This window comes from Euprymna scolopes, chromosome 14 (genome assembly GCF_053919585.1).
Source record: "Euprymna scolopes isolate OS-2025 chromosome 14, ASM5391958v1, whole genome shotgun sequence".
NCBI lineage: Eukaryota > Metazoa > Mollusca > Cephalopoda > Sepiida > Sepiolidae > Euprymna > Euprymna scolopes.
The window spans coordinates 113,929,680-113,952,219 of NC_136495.1; the positions used below are offsets into that span (position 1 = coordinate 113,929,680).

At 32.7% G+C, this 22,540-nt stretch overlaps 1 protein-coding gene across 1 annotated transcript in view; it reads right to left on the reverse strand.

The window, feature by feature from the left end:
* Window positions 1-22,540, reverse strand: part of LOC145293227 (1,4-alpha-glucan-branching enzyme-like) — a 136,825-nt gene that overhangs the window by 23,379 nt on the left and 90,906 nt on the right. The window contains exons 6-10 of the mRNA XM_080139773.1: window positions 20,865-21,009; window positions 16,783-16,873; window positions 7,753-7,962; window positions 6,026-6,141; window positions 2,026-2,153 (exon numbers count right to left, since the gene is read on the reverse strand). Coding sequence (XP_079995899.1) covers window positions 2,026-2,153; window positions 6,026-6,141; window positions 7,753-7,962; window positions 16,783-16,873; window positions 20,865-21,009 — 690 coding nt within the window. The remainder of the gene's footprint in view (window positions 1-2,025; window positions 2,154-6,025; window positions 6,142-7,752; window positions 7,963-16,782; window positions 16,874-20,864; window positions 21,010-22,540) is intronic.

Sequence of the window (22,540 nt, forward strand, 5' to 3'; positions counted from 1 at the left end):
AAAATAAAGAGCACAAAAAGTATTTTCTATAATTCTAAAAGAAATAAATGAATAAAAATAATTTTAATAACTCTTAATTAAATCAAGACCCAAAAAACTTTTTAATGATCATTAAATAAAAAAAAAGAATGATCACAAAAGCATAATAAAAAGAGTACATGCAGAGGAGAGACATAAGTATGAAAGAAAAAGTGAAGAAACTGATTTGCCTTGCCACTGCATTTGGTAGCAGCCACGCAGGAAGTTAGGAAGTAGGTTAGCTGACTATAACCCAATTTGACAATGTTTTTGAGATGAGGTGTTTTTATGATGTACATCGTTTAAACGATTTGAACGATTACCCTCGTGTAAATGTTCTTCACAGTCATTACATACAAAAGTTTGTAATTTTCTTCAAGTGGCTATGCAGATGTTTCTTCTTATTGTTACGTACAATCTAAATATTAATTTACTTTTCCGTACGTCCAGTGTCACAAAAAACATCATCGCAAATATTAATTAATGAGAAACAAATTACCTCCTTTTGTAGTCACTCTTTAATAGTTAAAAAAATCATTAAAACCATTTCCAAAAAATTAAAAATAAAAAAGACTAAAAAAACATAGCTGTCTGTTTACAGTTTCAAATGGGCTATTTTATTTTATAATTATTTTATTTTATAATTATTTTATTTTATAATTATTTTATTTTATAATTTAAAAAAGTCATGTTGAGAAAAGACGAAGTTTTTTTTTTATTATAGTTTCTTTTTAAAATTAAAAAAAAATGTGCAAGTGAATTGACATCTGTCCCTTTATAATTTATATTAAAAAATTATTCAGAAAAACAAAAATAAAATAAAATGTGTTGTGTGTTGAATTTTTATTGAAAAAAAAAACATCTAAATTTTTTAAATCAATTCTTTTTAGCTTTTAAAAAGGTTAAAAAAGCTAAAGAATTGTTTTAAATTTGTCATTATTTGTTTTATTTTATTTTTTGTTAATTTTATTTATAATGTGTTTTAAAAATTTTCAAATACCATGGAATTTCCATGGGTTCTGCTAGTTATCTTTATTGAGGATGGCACACTTCATGTCATTTGTTTTTTTTTTTTTGACCAGCAAATCTGCTTAGCATTTCTAGAAGTATCTATTTCTTTCACAGGTTTAACCAAAATTACCAACTCAAAACCAAAGAAAAGGACTTTAGGTTCCTTTCTTATAAATTCGAAACAAAAGAAAGGATTTTATATTGTTTACTTTCATTGATCTATGTTTGTTGAGTGTAAGATTAAGAATTCCTCAGTAAATGGATGATGACATTGACAAGTAAAAGAAATAGAAGATTTGGTGCAAGAGAAGGAGAACTACATGAGAATTATAAAAAAGATGAGGAGAGGGAGACAGTTAGAAATAGTGAGTAGAAAACAATACAGCACAAGTTAGATTGTGAAAAGAAATAAAGTGTACCCTCCGATAACTCTTACAATAAACTAAAAAAAAAAAAAAATGGTTGGTTGGTTGGTTGGTTGGTTGGTTTTATGGCATATCAACTCTTGTGGTTATTTAATGCTAATCAAGCTTTGGTAAAAGTTTTTATGCCTCAAATTCTTTAAATCTTCAAATATTTATTCATGGTATTTCGTTTGGTTGTTTTATAGAAGAAAAATTGTTGTTTTCGTTTTTGGTTTTGCAGAAAATGATTGAGTTTTGCAAAGGAAAAATAAAATAACATAGCATCAATGGTTAGTGTATTTTAGGTCGGAAAGTCAACATCTTCAGACAGCCTGATCTGGTAGCACCAGGATACTAAGAACTCAAGCAGTGACAAATTGAAGATAACAAAATTTAAAGTAGGACACGTTGTAGTTTAATTAAACAACTTCATTCTATACCGTTTTCACAATAAGAATCACATCACTATAAGTAAACAAAACACATGAAAAAAATAAAAAGGGACTGAACTATAAATATCCATTCAGCCCAAAGAAAGACAATGCAAATTCTGTTATATCAAAATATTCAAAAACAAATACTTTTCACTCACCTCACCAATAGTTATAACAAATGGATAGAGTTTATGCAACATATAATTGGAGATAGTGAGATAATTCAAAGCTTCCGTATCAGTGTTCATACCAAAATATTCATCATAATGTCCGGAAAAACTATGGCCTGGCAAAAATGAAACAAAACAATAAAAAAAAAAAAAAACATTTTAGATAAACTTCTCTACATTTTTCATCTGATCAAAATCGTTGAAAATTTAGTATTATTTCACATACAAATTTGGGATAATATAAACACACAAAAATATACATCACGTTGCAATAAGTAATGTCACAGTTACCTCCTTTATTGGAGATTATTTGAATAACAACTTTCATTCTTTCATCTGATAACAATAACACTGGGGAACACTATTTTTTTAACTTTCTGTTGCATTTGACTTTTTAACTGATTCTGCAGGATTTTTAGGCGCTGATTTCAAATCTGAAATTAGTTTTTCTCCATAAGCTCTAGTTTTCATGCAATTTGAGATAGATGGAATAGTCTAAATATGAACTTACGTAACCCAAATCTAAGCATTTTGAGATTATATACATATATAGATTCTAATATTTTTATCTGCCTTCTTTTTTCCAGATCAAACATGGCTTCCTCATCGAGACATCACTGTAGAAACAAGCCTGATGCCTTCTGTTACATCTGTGGTTGCTACACACTCCATCATCAGAGACGTAACAAATCCTTGTTTGTGAAGCGAACCTATTTTGAAGTTCATCTTGGTGACCAAGACAAGCAATGGGCTCCTCATGTTGTGTTCCACAATTGTGAGGAAATGCTCCGAAACTGGACCAAAGGAAAACGCAATGGTCTGCCTTTTGGAGTTCCAATGATTTGGCGAGAACCCACCAACCATGTAACTGATTGCTACTTCTGCATGGTAAACACAGCGGGTGTGGACAAGAAAAACAGACATAAGATCGTATATCCGAACATTTCCTCAGCTATTCGGCCTGCTCCGCACTCTGAAGAAGTTCCTGTTTTTTTTTTCTTTTTTAATAAAAATCAAAGATTGCATAAAATTTGTAGCTTACAGAATAAAACTAACTTCAGATTTGAACTCAGCACACTAAAATTGACTAAAAACAAGTCTTTCTTTAAATGCAACATATTGAGTGTTCCCTTGTGTAATTAGTTTTCTATGTTTGTACATAACTATAACAAGTTATATAGACCATCATTCACGGGCAATATGAACTGGAACAAATACATTGAGGACATCTGCAAAGAAGGTGGCTTCCCTTTATCGTGCTAGAAGATTACTCATACTTGAGAGTATCCTGTGCCTCTACAAGGCCACTATTCGCCCATGGATGGAGTAGTGTTGCCACATCTAGGCTGGTGCATTTACCATTAGTCTCTCCCTTTTGAATAAGGTCCAAAAAAGAGTCTTCAATTTAATAGGTCCCACTTTATCAACTAAGCTCCAACCCCAGACACATTGCCACAATGTGGTATCTCCATGCCTGTTTTACAAATATTTTAATGAAATATGCTCTGATGAACTTGTTGTATTTGTGTCTTCTCGACATACATATCCCCGACAAACCCGCTTAGCAACAAAATCACACCCCTTCAGCATTGAGGTCCCTAAATGCCAGAAAGCTTTCTATTCTTCTTCGAACAGCTGGACTTTGGAAGTTCCTTCCTGCTACCTGCTTCATTAGCCGAATAAATACATTACATGAAATAAAAACATTAAAAACTTAACCAGGGTTACATTTAGTGCATGTCATTATAACCTGCATCTACAAGCAGAATTGTTCCCAGAGATGGGTTACGTAAATTGAGGCAGAGGGCAGAGATCAAACACTGTGGACAAAACAGAGATGCTAAAGAATGACATCACATTTTTGAGCAGAGATAAAACTAAGCTTTCCAAATCAATCTCTGTGTGGAAGCTATGCTAATGAGACACTGCCAATAATGTAGAAAGTTTGTATTCTAAGGCAAATATTACTTTGATGTTTCTGTCTGTGTGCGTCACTCTTTCCAGTAAGTTAGACAGTTAAATAAATAATTATTATAATTAACTAAGATAACATTAGTTCATCTCTCTCTCCCAAGTCCATTTTTTCCAAATAAAAACTTGAAGAACTCTCAGTGAACATCTTCTTTGTATTCTCTGTCTGCATGAAAACAAGCTTATTTCTATAGTAACTATTGGATAAAACAACAATAATGAAAAGTGACTATAAAAAAGTGTGGTGGGGGGGGAGATAATGTATAAACACCTCACATGTAAAAAGGCACGCACATATGAATAAAGACATGATTTTTGATATTGAAAATTTAACAAAAGTAGTGTCAATTTTATGGTTACTTCAAAAAAAAAAAAGAAGGGGGGGTATGTTTTTATCAGCATTAGTTTCGTGCATCTGTTTGATCGCAGGATTATGCAAAAATTAGTGATGAATTTGAAAGTTTTTTCTTAATTTCTATAATTTTCTTAACTTGTATAATTTAATTTTCTTAACTTGTATAATTCTTATAAATAAAAACGTCAAGCATATTTATTGCTTTACAAGGGATATGCACAATAGGTTGTGTAACCTGAGAGAGATATGTATCCTATGATATGACTTAGCCTAGTACATATAAGATATGTGCCCTATATTATCGCATAGCAAGAGTATGCACTATAAATAATGCCTTCACCAGGCTATGTGCCCTTCACAATACCTTGGCAAAGGTATATAGTATACACAGTCCCTGAATCATTCTATGTGCTCTGCAGAGTACCTTGGTAGAAGTATATACCCAAAACAGGGCCTTAACCAGGGTATGCGTCCTGCACAGTACCTTGGCAGAAGTATACACCCTAAACAAAGCCTTGGCCAGGCTATGTACTTTTCACAGTACCTTAGCAGGAGAATATACCCTAGACAAAACCTTAATTAGGATATATGCTCGTCATAGTATCTTGGCTTGAGTATACATCCTACACAGTGCCTTGACCAGGTTATATGCCCTGCACAGTACCTTGGCAAGGGTATATACCTTTCACAGTACTTTGACCACAGTATATGCCTTGCACAATACTTTGGCAGGAGAATATATTGTACATAGTCCCTTGACCAGTATATGTGCCCTGCACAGTACCTTGACAGGAGTATATACCATACACAGTCTTGTTCAGGTTATTCATAGTATCTTGATAGGGGTATATACCCTAAATACTACACTGAGCAGAGTATATGCCCTATATAGTACCAGACACTGTTTCATAAAGTTTTCACTCTGAACAGTGCCTTGACCGAGATATACATCCTGCACAATGCCTTGGCAGAGGTATGTGTCTTGGTAGCTGTATGCGATCTACAGTGTTCCTTAGAAAGGGTACGAATCATCACTTTGCTGGAATATACAATATAGCTTGGCACTCTACTAAAAACATCTTGCATTAATTCAAATCGATTCTCAAGATAAAAATATGGATTTTAAAAAACTATACAACCAGAATTTTTCATTGCAAAAAATAATCTGTTTTTTGAAGAGTTTTGGAAAAAAAATTAATAATATGAGGGGTGTTCCAAAAGTAATACCTCCTATTTTTTTTTTATTCCACAGAACAGATCAGAGGGGCTTGCAAATTGCATTGTTATGATGACTGAACTTATACATTTATAACCTGAAAGTTTCATCTCTGTTGTAAGGATTGATGGTATGAGACTAAGAAGACAACCTCTGTTATGAACCTGTGTCAGAGGCAGAGATGCGTCATTGAATTCCTGACAAAAGTGCGTTGAGAATGGTGGTGACTATGTAGGAAAATAAAATCTGGAACACAAAAGGTTCCTCATTTTAATGATACCACTCCCATCTTCGTAGCTCTTCATCTTTTTGAATTAAAAAATAGGAGGCTTTACTTTTGGAACGACTCTCATATAATGAGGAATAAAAATTGGTAATTAGCATTGTAATTCAATTTTTCATGCAAAATAAAGTTATTGAATGAAAAAATAATTAAAGCTACTTACCCATTCCATGGGTATGGAAGATCATCGAAGTCACGCCATCAAAACGGTAACCATCAAAATGATATTCTTCAATCCACCATCTAAGGTTGGAGAGAAGAAATCGCAATACTTCAAATCTGGAATTAAAGAAAAGCAATCAAATATATATATATATATATATATATATATATATATATATATATATATATCTTTTAAGAGATGATTAAGAAATGTTTTAATGAAAAAATTTAAAAAATTATTGATTAAATTTATGAAAGCCAGAATAAAAGAGAGAAAGCAAGATAAATTCATTGAAAGAAAATTTATTTTTTTGCTTCAATTTTATCTTAGATTTTTTTACTCACGTTCACCCCTAATAAGGCATAGCACCACTTGGACATAAGGGGCTACTGTTTGGGACCATGCCTAGGAAAGATTTACAAGATACTGGTTTACATTATATTTAAACCTGCATGTAAGTACAGCCAGGAAGCAGATATCAGGGAGAGAATTCCAAAGTCTAGCTGTTAGGGGGAATAAACTATTAGATTAGAAAGTTTATTATTTATTCTCACTGGAGGTGGGATTTCTTAGTTTATTATTTTTTTCTTAGATGCACTTTAGACTATCAGTCATATTTGGTACCTGTACGCTTGTTAAATCTTTACCGCCAAATTGTACTTTCAAGTTGCCTTCCAAAAAAACAGTATTTCTTACTCTTATGGCTTCTCAGCACAACTAGTCTTCAAAGTACAGGTCTATGCATGGTTCAACAAGTGAATGTGGGTTTGTTTATGTTCAAGCGTCAGTTTCATGCTAACTTCTGTCACGTGTGGGTTTCTTAACTAAAAATTTTACTTATTGCATTAAAAAACTTCTGGCAGTAAAGGGTGAAATACTGCTATCCTTGTCATTTTAGAAACTGACTAAAGTTTATGTAAAATAAAGGTTTGGATTTTATCAGTATAAAATAATAAAAACTGTCTGCTCTTTTTGACTTCCAGTTTCTGCTCCACAGACAGGAGGACGGTAACAAGTAAAATATGGTCCTTCTGATAAAAGATCATCTTCCTCTCAGATAATGTGAAAAAAAAAAATTTAAAAAATGGATTGCACATTCCTACACCATATGGAAGACAAATCATGGTCTCATCTAAAACATATTGCAAAGTTTATTTTGCTTTTACAGAATTGTTAATCGTCTGCAATTACCACACTACTACAATTGTACACACCAAAAATCACGTAAATTGATCAAGTAGTTTTATTTTTATAAATAAAATCATTTTTAAGCAAATTTGAGTTTTTCCAATACTCCACTCCCCATGTTAAGAATGACTTTCTAAAATCTTGCAAGTTCAAATTATATAGAGTTATTTCCCTTGTTCCTTCAACCTGTTTTCAAGATGGCATTGTGATATCATTGCTGTTTGTTTACCTTCAAAATTTATTTTCTTATTTAAAAATAAAATTACTTGATCAAATAACGTGATTTTTGGTGTACAATATTTTCTTTTTGTCACAGGTACGTACACTATACAGATTTTTCTTAAATTCTTTTTTTTTTTTTCATCAGATGGGGAGACTGATTTTGGACAAGCAATTAAAACACATTTTTTTTTTTTTTTCATAATCCACAAGGATTCATTTTTCTTCCACAAATTATTAAGCATATCTACTTTTTAAGTGTTTTAAACAAAGAAGGAGTTCCCAAAAAATGCTCCCCAAGGAATTTTGTTGAAACTCACGCTGTGTAGTTGAAAAGACGAGAATTCCATAGTTCATGTGTGCCACGTCCACCATCATGAAAGTAGCAGGAAGTGGTTCCATCAAATTGATTGAGTCCATCAACAGTATTCTGGGATGCATGACTGTGGACAATGTCCAGGAGAACTGTGATACCATAGGAATGGGCAACATCAACCAATTCCTTCAGTTCTTCAGGATTTCCAAATCGACTAGAAATGAAAAAAAAACAATATTGCAACATTTATTACTTAAGGCCCTGAAATGGTGTATATTCTCTCCTGATGACCTAGCATTATTTGAAGGATGAAATAAAATACACCTCAAGTAAAAACAGATAATAAACATAAATAGAAGTCTGACATGGTGCATATACTCTTTTGATGAACCGACATTATCTGAAGATTGAAATGAAATACTCCACAAGTAACAGCAGATGATAAACACAGTTATATACAAGTCTATAAGTGATATAACTAAGAAGAGGAAGGCCGTGAAATGATCCATATTCTTTTTGATGATCCAACATTATATGGAGGCCAAAATCAAATACCCCATGAGCAAAAACATGATAAACATGATTATATACAAGTTTTCAAAGGAAATGACTAAGAAAACAAAGGCCCTGAAACAGTACATATTCTCTTTCACAAAAAACACTCGTCTCGCTAAAACCACTATCAATAATTTCCCCCACTCTTTATCTGTGCCTAAATCTAAACATAGATTCCATGAACAAAGCTTCTTTCTTAGAACTGCACACCTGTGGAACTCTGTTCCATTTTCCTGCTTTCCAACTGAGTACAATATGGTCGTCTTCAAGTCCAATGTGAACAAGTTCTTGATGAGCTGTCCCCTTAAGTAATTTAATTTACCAAATTCCCACTACAAACGATTACTACGATATTTTCCCATTGACTTCCGTACACTCATTGATCCTTATCCTCAAGTGGCCTCCGGGCCTTGATAAGTAGTGACTCCTTTGTAAAAAAAAAAAAAAAAAAAAAGAGAGGATGAAGATAGACTAAGGTCTTCATTAAAAAGGAGAGAATAGCAAATGTGAGAGTGGTGCACAGACCTTCCAGAATAATCAGAAGGAGTGAGAGGTCAAATCAGGTCATCAAACCTTGTAGTTTCAAAGAGGTGTAACATGATATGCAAATGGGATATCTAAATAAATAGAGCAAACTTTGGGAATTAGGTACCGCTGTAATCACAAGACTTGATCCGCGATTAATGCGGAGCCTAAAGATGTCGAAATGCCGGAGGAAAAGCAAGAAGAAGCTGAGCAAGAGGAAGACAGAACTGAACAAAACAATGGAGGAAAGCACGAATGACAGATGTGGAGGATGAAGATGGACTAAATGTATCCATTAAAAAGTAGAGAAGAGCAAATTTGCAAAAGTGGCGCAGAATAATCAAGAAAGAGTGAGCAGTTAAATCAGGGTGTCAAACCTAATAAGCCAAGAAAAGTATTGTTTGGAAACTGCACAACTATATAACCCTTATTGTTCAAAGATCATCTCAGAGAGTATCCATTGTTTTGCAAGACAGGATGCCAACAAATAACTGAACATGGAAACTATTGTGTTGGCCACAAACTTCATTATTTTTTCAGTTTACTAAAGATTTTTTTATATTCCTATTCTTCAAATCCTTTATTTGATGTAACAAATATGTTGACCTCCAAGCAGAGGAGTTCATTTTCACTTGTATTTTAAACCTTGAAATGGAAGATCAAGCCAAGCACTACCAATATCTATAAAGCTGGCTCTCGTTTCGTCAGCCATGACTGGGTAAAAGTTTTAGTTTGCAATTGTATTCTTCATTCAATCCTCAGTGCGTACAATAAAAAAAATACATTTGAGAAATGACTTAAGATCCTACCAGGTCATAGCTAACAGAATGAGAGCATGCTACTCCCATGGATTAAATAAAGGGTTCCATTCAAAAATCCGTACAGATTCCACTAAAAGATTCCTGAGTTCAATGAAATACATCTGCCAAAAGATTCATAGTAACACTTAAGATGAGAAGAGTATTCTGAAGAATTCAAATAATATGCATAATACAGAATGGTTTACATTCATTAGTCATTCCTGCTCTATCATTGTTTTGTATCTGAGAATGTTGTCTCGAACCTATTGCTGGAATTGCTGACCATAAAGTGGAAGAAGATAAGGCAATAACAATTCAATCTTGTAGTACATGAACTTAGATACATATTAATAAAAAAAACACCGCCATTTTAGCCATCTCACATTACAACCTGCGCATCCCAATCATTGAAGCCCTACTCAATCGCATAAACAAAGCGACGATCAATCAGGCTCAATATGGGAGAGGAAGGCACACTTAAGTGCTTTTAATGATTTTAATCGACTTTTCGATAAATTCATCAATTCAACTTTTATTTTCATCACTCACCTGAAGACGACTCATGGAAATCGAAAACGATCATGACAAACACATTTCTTTTTACACCCGAACAGAACGTTCAGACATTGAAAAAAACATATTGAAAGAAAAACAAACAGGAATTATCTCTGATATTCAACGAAACATGCATATATATTTAAAAGAGTGTAGCCATCAACAATTGTGTGTTTTTCAGCCTTTTATCATATTTTATTTTAAAATATTTTTATAACGCGTTTCAAGCTTTGTTTTGCTATCTTCAGATATTTTCGTAAAAAGGTTTTTTTTAAATGAGAGTTTGAAATGTTATTTTTACATCTGCTGATAAAAAACCTTTTTACGAAAATATCTGAAGATAGCAAAACAAAGCTTGAAATGCATTATAAAAATATTTTAAAATAAAAATATGAGAAAAGGCTGAAAAACACACAATTGTTGATGGCTACACTCTTAAATACATATTTTTTTCTCTCGTTGAAACTACACAATCATCACTTATATATCTATATATATATATATATATATATATATATATATATATATATTAGGGTAGGTCGATTTTGGAACTTTAAATAGGTCAATGGATGGAAAGTTGTGAAATAACACCCTAAATCACCTGACAAAATATTTTTTTCCAAAAATTTGTATTTTTTTGCGAAATTGAATTTAAAGACATCAATATTTGCAATTTTAAGTGTTTATTTCGGTGACACCGGAAATATTTATCCATAATATTAAATCCGAGGTTAAACTAGAGTAAAATAATAAAATCTATTAAATAATTTATTTTTTAAAGTTTATTATCTATTTTCATATTAATTTAAATAAAATGACCAAAAACAAAAATAAAATATATTAAAATATATAGTTTCAAATACAAATGGCGACTTAGTAAAAGAAGTTTTATTTATTGGATATTTTTTCGACTTTCACCGGTAGTATTTATCTGCCCCTTGTTTACATTTTTTAACCTTCGAATTCACACGAATCAATGTAAGAAATTAAACGGTAATCGTGAAGAAAGAGAGAGCCTGTTTCCTCCGTTTGACTATAGGTGGCGTTACTGTCTGTCCACCCAGTTACGGAAGCACAAAATGTTTATAATGCCACTCTTGAAATAAAAATAAATGTTTTTGTTATATTTTAATTTTAAACATGTTTTTTTTTGTTTTTTTGCAAACATATTTAATTTTTATTTTTTCAAACATATTTACGTTTTTTTTTTTGTTTTTGCAAACATATTTAAGTTTTATTTTTCCAAACATTTACGTTTTGTTGCTTCTTTATTTTCAAACATTTACGTTTTTTTTTTTTTTTAGCAAGCATGAACTAAATATTTTTTAAATATTTTTCTTTTTGAAAAGTTTGCTTATGCACTTATTGTACCGCGCTATTTTTTAATAGTAGTTTCAAGTAAGATTCAGGTTTTACAATATCCTTTTTCAAATATATATATATATATAAATACTCGCGGAAAAGGTAAAATAAGTGCAGAAAAATTTAAAAAAAAAAAAAAGGGGGGGCCATAAAAGATTTTAAAAAAAAAAAAACGTTGATTTTTTTTTTTTTATCATAAGAGCGTAAAAAATACTCGCGGAAAAACTGTTGTACCCATAAATATGTTTAAAAGAAAAATATAGCAAAAACATTTAGTTTATGCTTGCAAAAAAAAAAAAAGTAAAAACAAAAAAACGTAAATGTTTAAAAATAAACAAGCATCAAAACGTAAATGTTTGGAAAAATAAAACTTAAATATGTTTGCAAAAACAAAAACAAAACGTAAATGTTTAAAAAAAAATAAAACTTAAATATATTTGCAAAAAAAAAAAAAAAACATGTTTAAAATTAAAATATAACAAAAACATTTATTTTTATTTCAAGGGTAGCATTATATACATTTTGTGCTTCCGTAACGGGGTGGACAGACAGTAACGCCACCTATAGTCAAACCGAGGAAACAGGCTCTCTCTTTCTTCACGATTGCCAATTAAACATACTAATAAAATAGTTCATTTAACAAATTAAACATACTATTAAAATATTTAATTTAACAAATTAAACACAACTATTAAAATATTTAAACTTTTTATAATTATTGTCATTTATTTATATTTCAAAATTCAGTGTTTTTCAAAGGCTGATTTTGGTTTCTACAGTTGAAATAAATATTTAAATCAATTTTTTCATTTTATTTTACATGTAAAATATTTTTAATTTAATATGTTAACCTGTATTTTTAATCTTAGTAAATTTCATTTTAATCTGATATTCAAGGTTCCTACGGAAGACCGAGAATATTTAAAAAACCAAAGGAGTAAAATAGGGCCCAAGGGCACATTCCAACTTGGTCCAATAGATAAAACCGCAATAAAAAAAAGTAAAAGAAAAGGAGAAAGAGAAATCCAACAAAAAACATCTCCCATAGCATCAACATCATCTATTCAAGATCATGTTTCTCCAAGTACATCTCTAAGTCACTCATCTTCTCCAAGTGATGAAGCAGATTACATACAGCCAGATAGTCCTCTCAAAGTGCCCTATAACCTTACAAAAATCCCAAGGTTTGCTCTTGAATTAGTAAGGGGTGATATATCCTCTAATCTTGGAGTCAGTCTTGGCAATGCCCTGCTCTTGGATTTGAGGGCCATGGGCCTTCTTATCCCTAATATAGATATAAAGAATATCTATATGGATAAATGTAAAATTGATAGGGCAAACGCTAAAGTAAACGCAGATGCCTATCAAAACCACAGCAAAAATATGGAAAATCTTCTTTGTATAGGTGTTGATGGGAGGACAGACAAAGATGCACTGCTCTACAAAGAATCAGTGGATGTAAATGGATTTCAACTTGTGAAAAAAAAACAAAGCATCTGAACGTCACCTCACAATAACAAAAGAAACAGCAAATGAGAGTCTATATTTGACTCACCGAATTTTTCCGGATACTGGAGCAACTGGTAATGTTCTTGCAGAGCAAGTGGCTGATGTTTTAGAGGAATTCAAAAGTTTAAGCACCATTAAGGCTGTCCTTTTTAACAACACAAATGCGAACACAGGCTATGAAGGTGGCCTGGTTACACTTTTAGAAAAAAATAAATAAATAAATCTTCATACTATTGGTTGCTCCTTACACCAGAATGAACTTCCATTTAGGGATTTGTTCAAACATTTAGATGGCACCACAAAAAGCCCCACAATATTCAGTGGTCCATTGGGTAAATTATGTGCAAATGATTGCCATAATTTACTACAAATAGCATTTTCCGCTGTTGGGAATCCCTTGGAGTGTGAATTTGAAGACAAGGATAGCCTAAGTAATGACCAAAGACTGCTCTACGAGTATACAGTTGGGATTTCAAGAGGTAAGGTAGACCCTAGATTTGTATCCTGGAAAATTGGACCAAGCTAGATGGTTAACGTTGGCTATCAGGCTCATGTGCCTATGGACTCGTGGGACATATCTGCATAATCTTTCAACCAAATTGCATAGTTTGATTAATTTTATTGTAAATGTATATGCGATTTGTTGGTTTGACATTAAAAAAATAACAAATTCCACCACCAACAAATGTACATTTATAATATGATTCAGAGAATACAGAAGCAACCAAGTGAAATTAAAAAAAAAATTACACTTGAAAACATTCAGTTTAATGCTTTCGCATTACTGCCAGAAAATATTTTATTTTCTATGGTAAAATCAGATGAACTTGAAGTAAGAGAAGAGGGAATAAAAAGAATTTTGACCATTAGGTAAGTTAATATTTCTTCATATAAAACTTACATCAATTTATTGTGACATTTTAAAGATTACATTTAATTTCACCAAATCTTATTAAAGCAGTATAAATTGCATTTAAAGATTAAACTCAAATTATTTTTATATTGTTTCAGAAGAGGGGAACAAGCCACGAAAAGATTTAAAAAGATCCCGATGATCAACTTTAAGGCTCTACACTGGACAAATTTAATAGATTTGTCAGTAAATGGAGTCTGTGAGCCACCACTTACACAAGACTTTTCTGACAGTGAATTAGAGAGTTCATTGTCAACAGGCGAAAAGCATGACTTGCCAGATTTCCCTTCACATTCCCAAGGTGTTGAACGAGCAGTTAAGTTGATGACAGAGGCTTCTCAATGTGTATACGGCTTTAAAGCAAGGCACCTGCACATACTTGGGAAAGTTTTGTGCCAACAATTAAAACCCGCTTTTTCATCGAAGGGCTCTTATTTAGAACACTTTGATTCTTTATATTAAAAATAAATAATTATTTGTTTTTCCATAATTGCTTGTTGTATTTTCATATCAGGAAAAATTTTTTGTCAATACATTCAACTTAAATATTTAAATAATAGCAAACTCGGCGCAGTTAAGTGGGGGGGGGACTAAAATTTTAATCTGAAAATTTTTTATAATTTTGTTTCAAATTATATTCCCATCAAATAAAATAAGATTTCTTGGCTTAAATGCTGAAATTATTTAGTTTTGAGATCAATATTTAGGCTAAATCCACCAAAATCGAGGGTTTTTCCGCCCGTGTTTATTTAAAATCTTTTATGTCAAATTCGCAAAAAACCGTTGAAGACACAAATCTAATTTTTGGTATGAGTATTCAATAGGTATAGACACAACTTTCGGTCCATTAACGTTTTTGATTTTTAGAAAAAAGTTAAAAATCGACCTACCCTAATATATATATATATATATATATATATATATATATATTATATATATATATATATTATATATAAAACGAAAGAAAATATTTTTCTTCTTTATCTGCACTTGAAGTGTTGTGTGTTAATTGAAAATTTGAAAATAATTACGTATATAAATGGATACGTTTTGAAAGCTAAAGACAACGCATTTTTTTTAATATAAACACTTCCTTATCAATGAAAAGTCTGTCTTTTTTTTCTTGACCACATGGTGGAATTCTGCGTGCAAGAGTGTTATTGTTAGTCCGTGGGTTTTGGTAACGGCTCGATATTTTAAAATAAAAAACATGAAAAACAGTCATCAGCAAAGGTGTTGCGCTAGCTGTGTAAAATTGAAATAACGAAAGAAAATATTTTTCTTCTTTACCTGCACTTGAAGCGTCGTGCGTTAATTGAAAATTGAAAATAATTAATTACTTTCAAATATATATATATATATATCAGAGAGAGAGATAACAAAGGAACAAACCAAGTTATATGTTCATCAACGTTTCATCTTTATTTCAAGACTTCCTCAGGATGATTAAATTAAAGAAATTGTTTTTTTTTTCATCTCTCTCTTTGGAATATTATTTGCTTTATTCTCATCATATATAATCTATCTATCTATATATGTATAAAAGTGAACGTGTGTGTGTGTGTGTACATTTCCCTACGCAATAACTATCAATTTTTAGTCTACAGACTCGAAATTTGATATACAGGGTACTGAGATTTGGGGAAAATCGATGTGATCGGTTCTTGGCCAGAAATTTGGCGATTAAGGGGTCAAAGTTCAACGATTTGACCTTTGAGAACTCTACCAAACTCCTCCGACAATTTGGGGTCTAAACACTTGATATTTTAGATATCAGTTCCTTGGACATGGATCTAACTTAATAACTTAATTTGAGCCCAAAACAATAAATATTAAGGGGTCATAATAGGGGTCAAAGGTTAAAAAATTGACCTTTTTTTTTGTTTTGTTTTTGCTCAGCATACACCTCCAAACACCCGGGCAACGCCAGGCATCCATGCTAGTTATTTATAAGATATATCTTTTGTTTATTTTTTTTTTTAATTAGGAATCCATTTTCTTAAACTATGAGTTGCTTATGGCTTAACATTAATCTAAATGCTCCTTATGGAATCTCACTTCATCATGATCGGCTTCCACTAATATCTATGCTTCAACTAAGTATATTGCTATATTTCTGCTTAGCTGTCTACCTGGATCAATTGACCAATTATCTGTTACTTGCATAAGGGACTAAAGCCTGTGTTGTATTGCTATCATAAAAGGAGACCGTTGTATGATCGTCTAAATGTTGCTGTTTATTTCTGATATATTCATATCTAATTGTTCATATGCAGTTGTGTGTGCGTGTGCGTGTGTGTGGTACATGTATTTTGGACATACCTTATCTTCATGCGTCATTGATCTTGTCCACCTGGAATTCATCTTGTATCTTGGAGGGGAGACTGGAAACCTGTTTTGGACGAATATTCATTCACTCCAAGACGATGAATTGGTTTTATATAGTTTTTATTCCCCTTCCAGATGTCGATCGCAAAAGAATGGAAAGTGAATGTCTTTGCTTGCATGGTTAATTCAAGGTCTTATTTTCACACACGACAGCGTCCCCCCCCCCCAGTGAAGAGGAGGGGACGACCTGTTAAGCCGTCCGCTGTTCTCTACGTCTAAACCAAAACTCACTGACTCCAGCTAACCTGATCACGTGACTCACATGCAGATCCGATCAGCTGACCCTCACTTCCGGTAAAACGTGTCTACAATACGATTTACCATATTTGTTTCTTATGTTCGACCTATTTCCTAACACCTGTCTATCAAATTAAATAACGTTATCAAACATATTCCCAGTAATCCAATATTTAACAGCAGTACTTACCTTGAAGCAGCATAAAAACTGGTCACTTGATAACCAAATGAAGCATAGTAAGCATGTTCCATGATGGCCATCAGCTGAATGCAATTGTAACCTGAAAAAGTTGAGCAAAACGCATTGATCTTTAACAAAGAACATTAAATAAAAACAAAAATAAAAGTTAAGATTTTAATAAATTTGTGTATTAGGTCAAATCGACATTATATGTCACTTCCACACTATTAGGATGAAATTTTGTAGTTGATAAATACAGATAAGAAAATTTGGATAAATTCAGATAAGAAAATTTGGATAAATTCAGATAAAAATATTTTCATAAATTCAGATAAAAATATTTTCATAAATTCAGATAAAAATATTTTCATAAATTCAGATAAAAATAAAAAAACAATGGTTTCTTACTGATTTTTTTTTTTTTTGTCAATTCTAATAAATTACAATGTTAGCTTCCAAATTATGCAGTCGAAGTTACCTGAATATTACTGAATTATTAGAAAAAACAACTTTAATCAGATTAGCAGGTGAAAAATTACAGCCATCTGGAGGTATTTCTTGAGCAAGAGAGTGTGAACGATGCTAAATTTTTCCTCACTTTAAACTTATTCATATGCAAGTTGTGACATTGTAAAAGTTTCCAGCTACACAAGTCCTGTGACGATAGAGTAGTAGTAACATAGTAGGTGTCGATATGCTGGCAGTTACAGCATGTGAACCTGCACACAAGCAACTCAAGTTACATGATCGTCTCCTTTATGACTGTAGCAGCAGAGGAACTTGACAGACATCCGAGTGACTGAGTAATCTTCTTTAAGAATGCCGTGTTCACCCCATACTTTAGGAAGGGGCTAGAAATATTGCCCATAAAATTGCCTCCATGTCACACCCCAGCCAGCCAGCTATCGCAAATGGCAAAGACCCCCAATTCAGTGGTCAAAACACTACAAAACAACATTGTACACTATAGCTATGTATAACGTACATATTCTTCTTGACAAGTTGAAAGCATACAGAGCTGAAAGGTGAACCATCCTGGTAGATAGAGAGTTGAATCGCTACAATGTGAACATAGCAACCTTGTGTGAAATTCGTGTGGGTGAAGAGGGTCAACTCTCAGAGATCAAAGATGGCTATATCTTTTTCTAGTGTGTTGGCGAATGTCAGGAAGCAGGAGTTGGATTTGTAATTAGGACCAAGCACATCAAAATCTCACACCACTACCTAAAGATCGATTTATGACAACGTGCTCACCCGTAATGCTTAACGTAATACAATGTTTATTCTGGGACGCTAATTCTGGCATCTCGGAATTTAAGTTGTTAGCGTTAATCCTGGAGATAACAAGTCCATTCTTTTGTCATATAACTGACTTCATATGCATATTTTTGTTACCTTTAGAAATTTGCTTCTTTTCTCCAACTATTTTGTTCATTTGTTTTTGTTTATTTCAATACAAAAAAAAATCATTAGAAAAATTTTTTTAAATAAAAAAAATATAATTAAACAATGAATTCTGTTCTGGCACTATATGTTGTAAGTGCCACTATGTTGTCACTCCCCCCCCCCCACTCCATAACCGGAAGGTGATTTGGTCACTCGTGGAGAGATATGGGGAAGGGACAACAATGCAATTTGCTAGGACTCATTCTCTTTTTCAGCCGGCAAGCATAGGATGAGCACACACAATTTTTTCTCTCCAAAAAGGCGGGGTGGCACTTCCTCTTCCTAGCAGTTAGTTAATGTTAATTTATGACACCAATTGGTGCCATGAATGCATGCAGCGAGGTGCATATTGCGGTGAGAGGGGGTGTTTGACCGGACGGGATGGGGTGAGGGAGTGAAGAGAGATGCAAAACCTTAGCTAGGAAAATAGGACCAGCCACCAATTGTAAGCTTGTTAGACGCAAAGCAGATGTTGTGTTGTCTCAAAAAGGGAGACAGATTTGAAATTATCTACATGTCAAAAGAGATGGTCTTGTTTTTCAAATTGAGGAAGAGAGGGCAGAAGAGGGGGGTGCTAATGTCTAATTGGGACAGAGCAGAAATGTCTATGGGATTTTGACAAGAAAAGAGAAAAAAAACAAAGAATAATTGTTTTTATCTCATTGTCGTTATATATCTGTTAACATGAAAGGTTGTTTTTAAAACCTCTGTTGAGAGGTCTGAAGAGATCCAGACCCTTAGCTGATTAAGGCTGACAACTTAGAATGGGGGTCAAGGGTAGGGGTCACCGCCAAGTATTGTTCGACCTAGAATGACTAATCACTCCTAATTTGATAAGTAAAAACCTCAGTGCAGGTGGGGGTTGAGGTTTGGGAGAGATAAGCTCTCTGAAGGAGAGGTGGGAAAAAAGGGAATTCTAAAAAGAGAAGAGTCGTAGCCAGCAAACCGAGTGGCTGGGCTGCTCAAGCACTCCCAATTTGGGAGCCCTCAGGGCCTGATGTTAACTAGCCTGTGTTAATGGGAAATCTGTGACTTTACTGGTCTGGTCTTACATCGTTTCACTACTATAGTCAGTCACCTCAATTTAGACAGTAGCTGTTATGAAGTAATGAAATTAAAAAATAGTTTGTTATTGTTATAAACCGGAGTTCTGTTTGTTTGTGGTGAGGACTCTTCATTTTGCAGCAAGCCGCAAGGACCAGCGGAGTGATTGATGTACTCGGAGACTACCTACACAGGGTAGGAGACGATTCGATCGAGAGGCAAAGCGCCCCACCATGAAAACACAGTGGGTGAAGACGATCAGCAGGCCAACTTGTAACAAGACAATGTACGATCGAAAGAACACCTGCCATATCGGGTGGAGTCCAAAGAGGTTAAGGACACCCAGTGTGGCCGGTGGGGTTGGTGCAAGGTATCGGTATCGTAATAATTAAGCTTTGTTAAAAGTTTAATTATTATGAATTATTTGTTTTAATTGTAATATATTGTGAATACTTTTTGTAAAAATGAATAGTTAAGATCACCTTCTATATATCACAATCTGTTTTGCGCGTTGTTTGATCTGCCTTAACCATCAAAATGAGATCTGCCATCTCCCCAGAACCCAACAGAATGAAGTCATCCTCGAGGAATGGAGAACCACCTAGAGAAGAATCTACACCCAATTCCAGGCATGCATTCACTCTTTGAAAAAGACTTCTGAGTAACTATACACATAGTAATATATGTTACAATTTATTGCTGCCGTTTCCAGGACATTTCTTGACCAAGTTAACCCTCCATGGGTTGACGCATAAGCTCATATTGTTGTTGTTTACCAGTATTTCATTCCTAGCATAGAAATGAAGCCGACCTATCATGCCTAACACCTGGCAAACGATAGCGTCATACTGTTAATGTTTAACAAAATTCATAATGATCCATTCATTACCTTTGGGGATTACATAAAAAAATATATACTTGCTAATCAAAGGATTAACAATGTTGGGTTACACAATCGAGTGTTTGAAGCTCAAATCTGCTGATAGGTAGGTCTTGAGTTGCTTTAATCTATACTGATGAGTCTTAAAATAAACAATCATTATGTATATATATATATATACATAAACACACACAGTATGACGTCAAGGATGAGAGTTCATATAGAAACATTGTTTTAATTTGAGTAAAATAAAATACGCATCAAGTGCGCTTGAAAGCAAAATCACAACATGATATTAGGAAAATAAACAAATATTTTACTTGTTTGAAATTTATAATATAAATATATTTCGGAGCTAAGCTCTATCCTCAGTATGTCGTTTGTTTCTTTTTTTTTTTTTTTTCAAGACAAAAGAAAAGAAAAAAAAAAAAGAAACAAACAACATACTGAGGACGGAGTTCAGCTCTGAAATATATTTATATTATAAATTTCAAACAAGTAAAATATTTGTTTATTTTCCTAATATCATGTTGTGATTTGGCTTTCAAGCGCACTTGATGCATATTTTATTTTACTCAAATTAAATCAACGTTTCTATATGGAACACACACCCTTGACGTCATTATGCTCTATTCTTTTATAGTTAGGATTTCTTTACTTGGGAGTCAAGTGGCTCCTAGTTGAGAACCATTTCTTTAGATAATAAATAAAGAATACAAACCGAGTTTAGCAATTCTGGGAATCACTTCATATGCAAAGTATTTGTAACTTGCCACTTTGCCTTCCCAGGATGAGATGCCAACATGTGTTTCATAGATACGAACACGATTTGGTTTCGGTGGATGAGGATGTTTGAATACATATTTCTATTATGGTGAGAAAAAAAACAAAAAAAAAAAAACAAGAAAGTTAGCAAGCATGAAAATCTACATCATTTAAATGTTTTCATGTTTCAGACAGTTTATGAACCAAACCTTTTATTCAATATAACTATGTAGATATCTTTTTCAGATTTTATGCCTTTTAAATATCTCGCATTAGCTATTTTCGAGGATTAAAAAAAGCTGGTTGAGCATGTGTCTAGCATCAGACAAAATTTCTATGGAGAAAACTTCCTTGCAAGGTTTCCTGACTTTACAGCATTTTACCGCAAGACTGTTTCCAACTTGGTCATCTTCGAAGCTAATATCAACAAATTCTTGTCATAATCGCTTCATAAGTAATAATCAATTCATAGCATTGATCAATGTTAAGACTAACATAATCAGGGTTTGTAAAGATTTTTAATGTCCATTTTCAAGGACTTTTCAAAGTTTTTCAGGCAAAACTTGAGTTTTCAAAACAAAATTCAAGATTTGTTTTACAATCTACATCGATTCAAAAGTGGTAAAAAAAATCAAATATACAACAAATAAATGTTATCATAGCCAATAACAGTTACTTTGCAATCTACCAACATCATTTTTTGGTGTTTTTTTAAGTAGTTTTAAATGTTTTTGATTTCATCTCAAATGTTAACTCTCTTTACAGCTTTTAAATTTCCAACCAAGATGGCTGCTTTCTTGTCCATTTTTTTTTTTTTTTTGGTTCAGCCGGCCTCATTTTTTTTGGGGGGGGGGGGACATTGGAGAATCACTTTCACGCAATGAAAGTTTGGGGGGGGGTATTTATGGCAGACACCACTACTCCTTGTGTCCTCCACACAAATTAAATCATAAATAAAAGTAAAAAATAGAGGGAAATTTGAACTCCCTCCACCCCAAAAAAGGTGAGAAAAAAAAATTTGTGATGATTGAAAACTAGGCCAGTTATGTCCCTTTATCACAAAACTACCTTGAGGAGTTTTGTGATAAAGGGACAAAACTCTTGTATCCACAATATTACTAGGCAATTTCAGAACAATGTACTTCAATTTTATTTTCAATATTAAAACAAAAATTTAATTTAATGGTATTTTTATTGATACTTAAAAAATAATTACATACCATTTATTTCAATTTTATTTTTAATATTTCAACAAAAATTTTTACTGGACAAAGAATTTTCAAAGTCTTTTCACCACATTTTCAAATAAATTTTCCATATTTTCAAGAATTTTTCAAGGTAATAATAGAAGTAAGGCTTTTTCAAGGCAAAAGTCAAAATTCAAGGACTTTTCAAGTCTGTGCAAGCCATGATAATGTCCCTCATCTTTCAGCTGACAATCATTTCCATCCCATTAACCCTTATTCTCAAGTGGTTCTTTTGCCTTGATTAGTGATAACTTGCACCAATAAACAGGTTTTCTAATGCTAATTGATCAGCAAATTTTGTTGTTATAAATGTTACTAATATTAATTTAATTATATTGTAAACAAAGACAAGTTAACTCCGTTTTTTTGTTTGCTAGTGAAAATT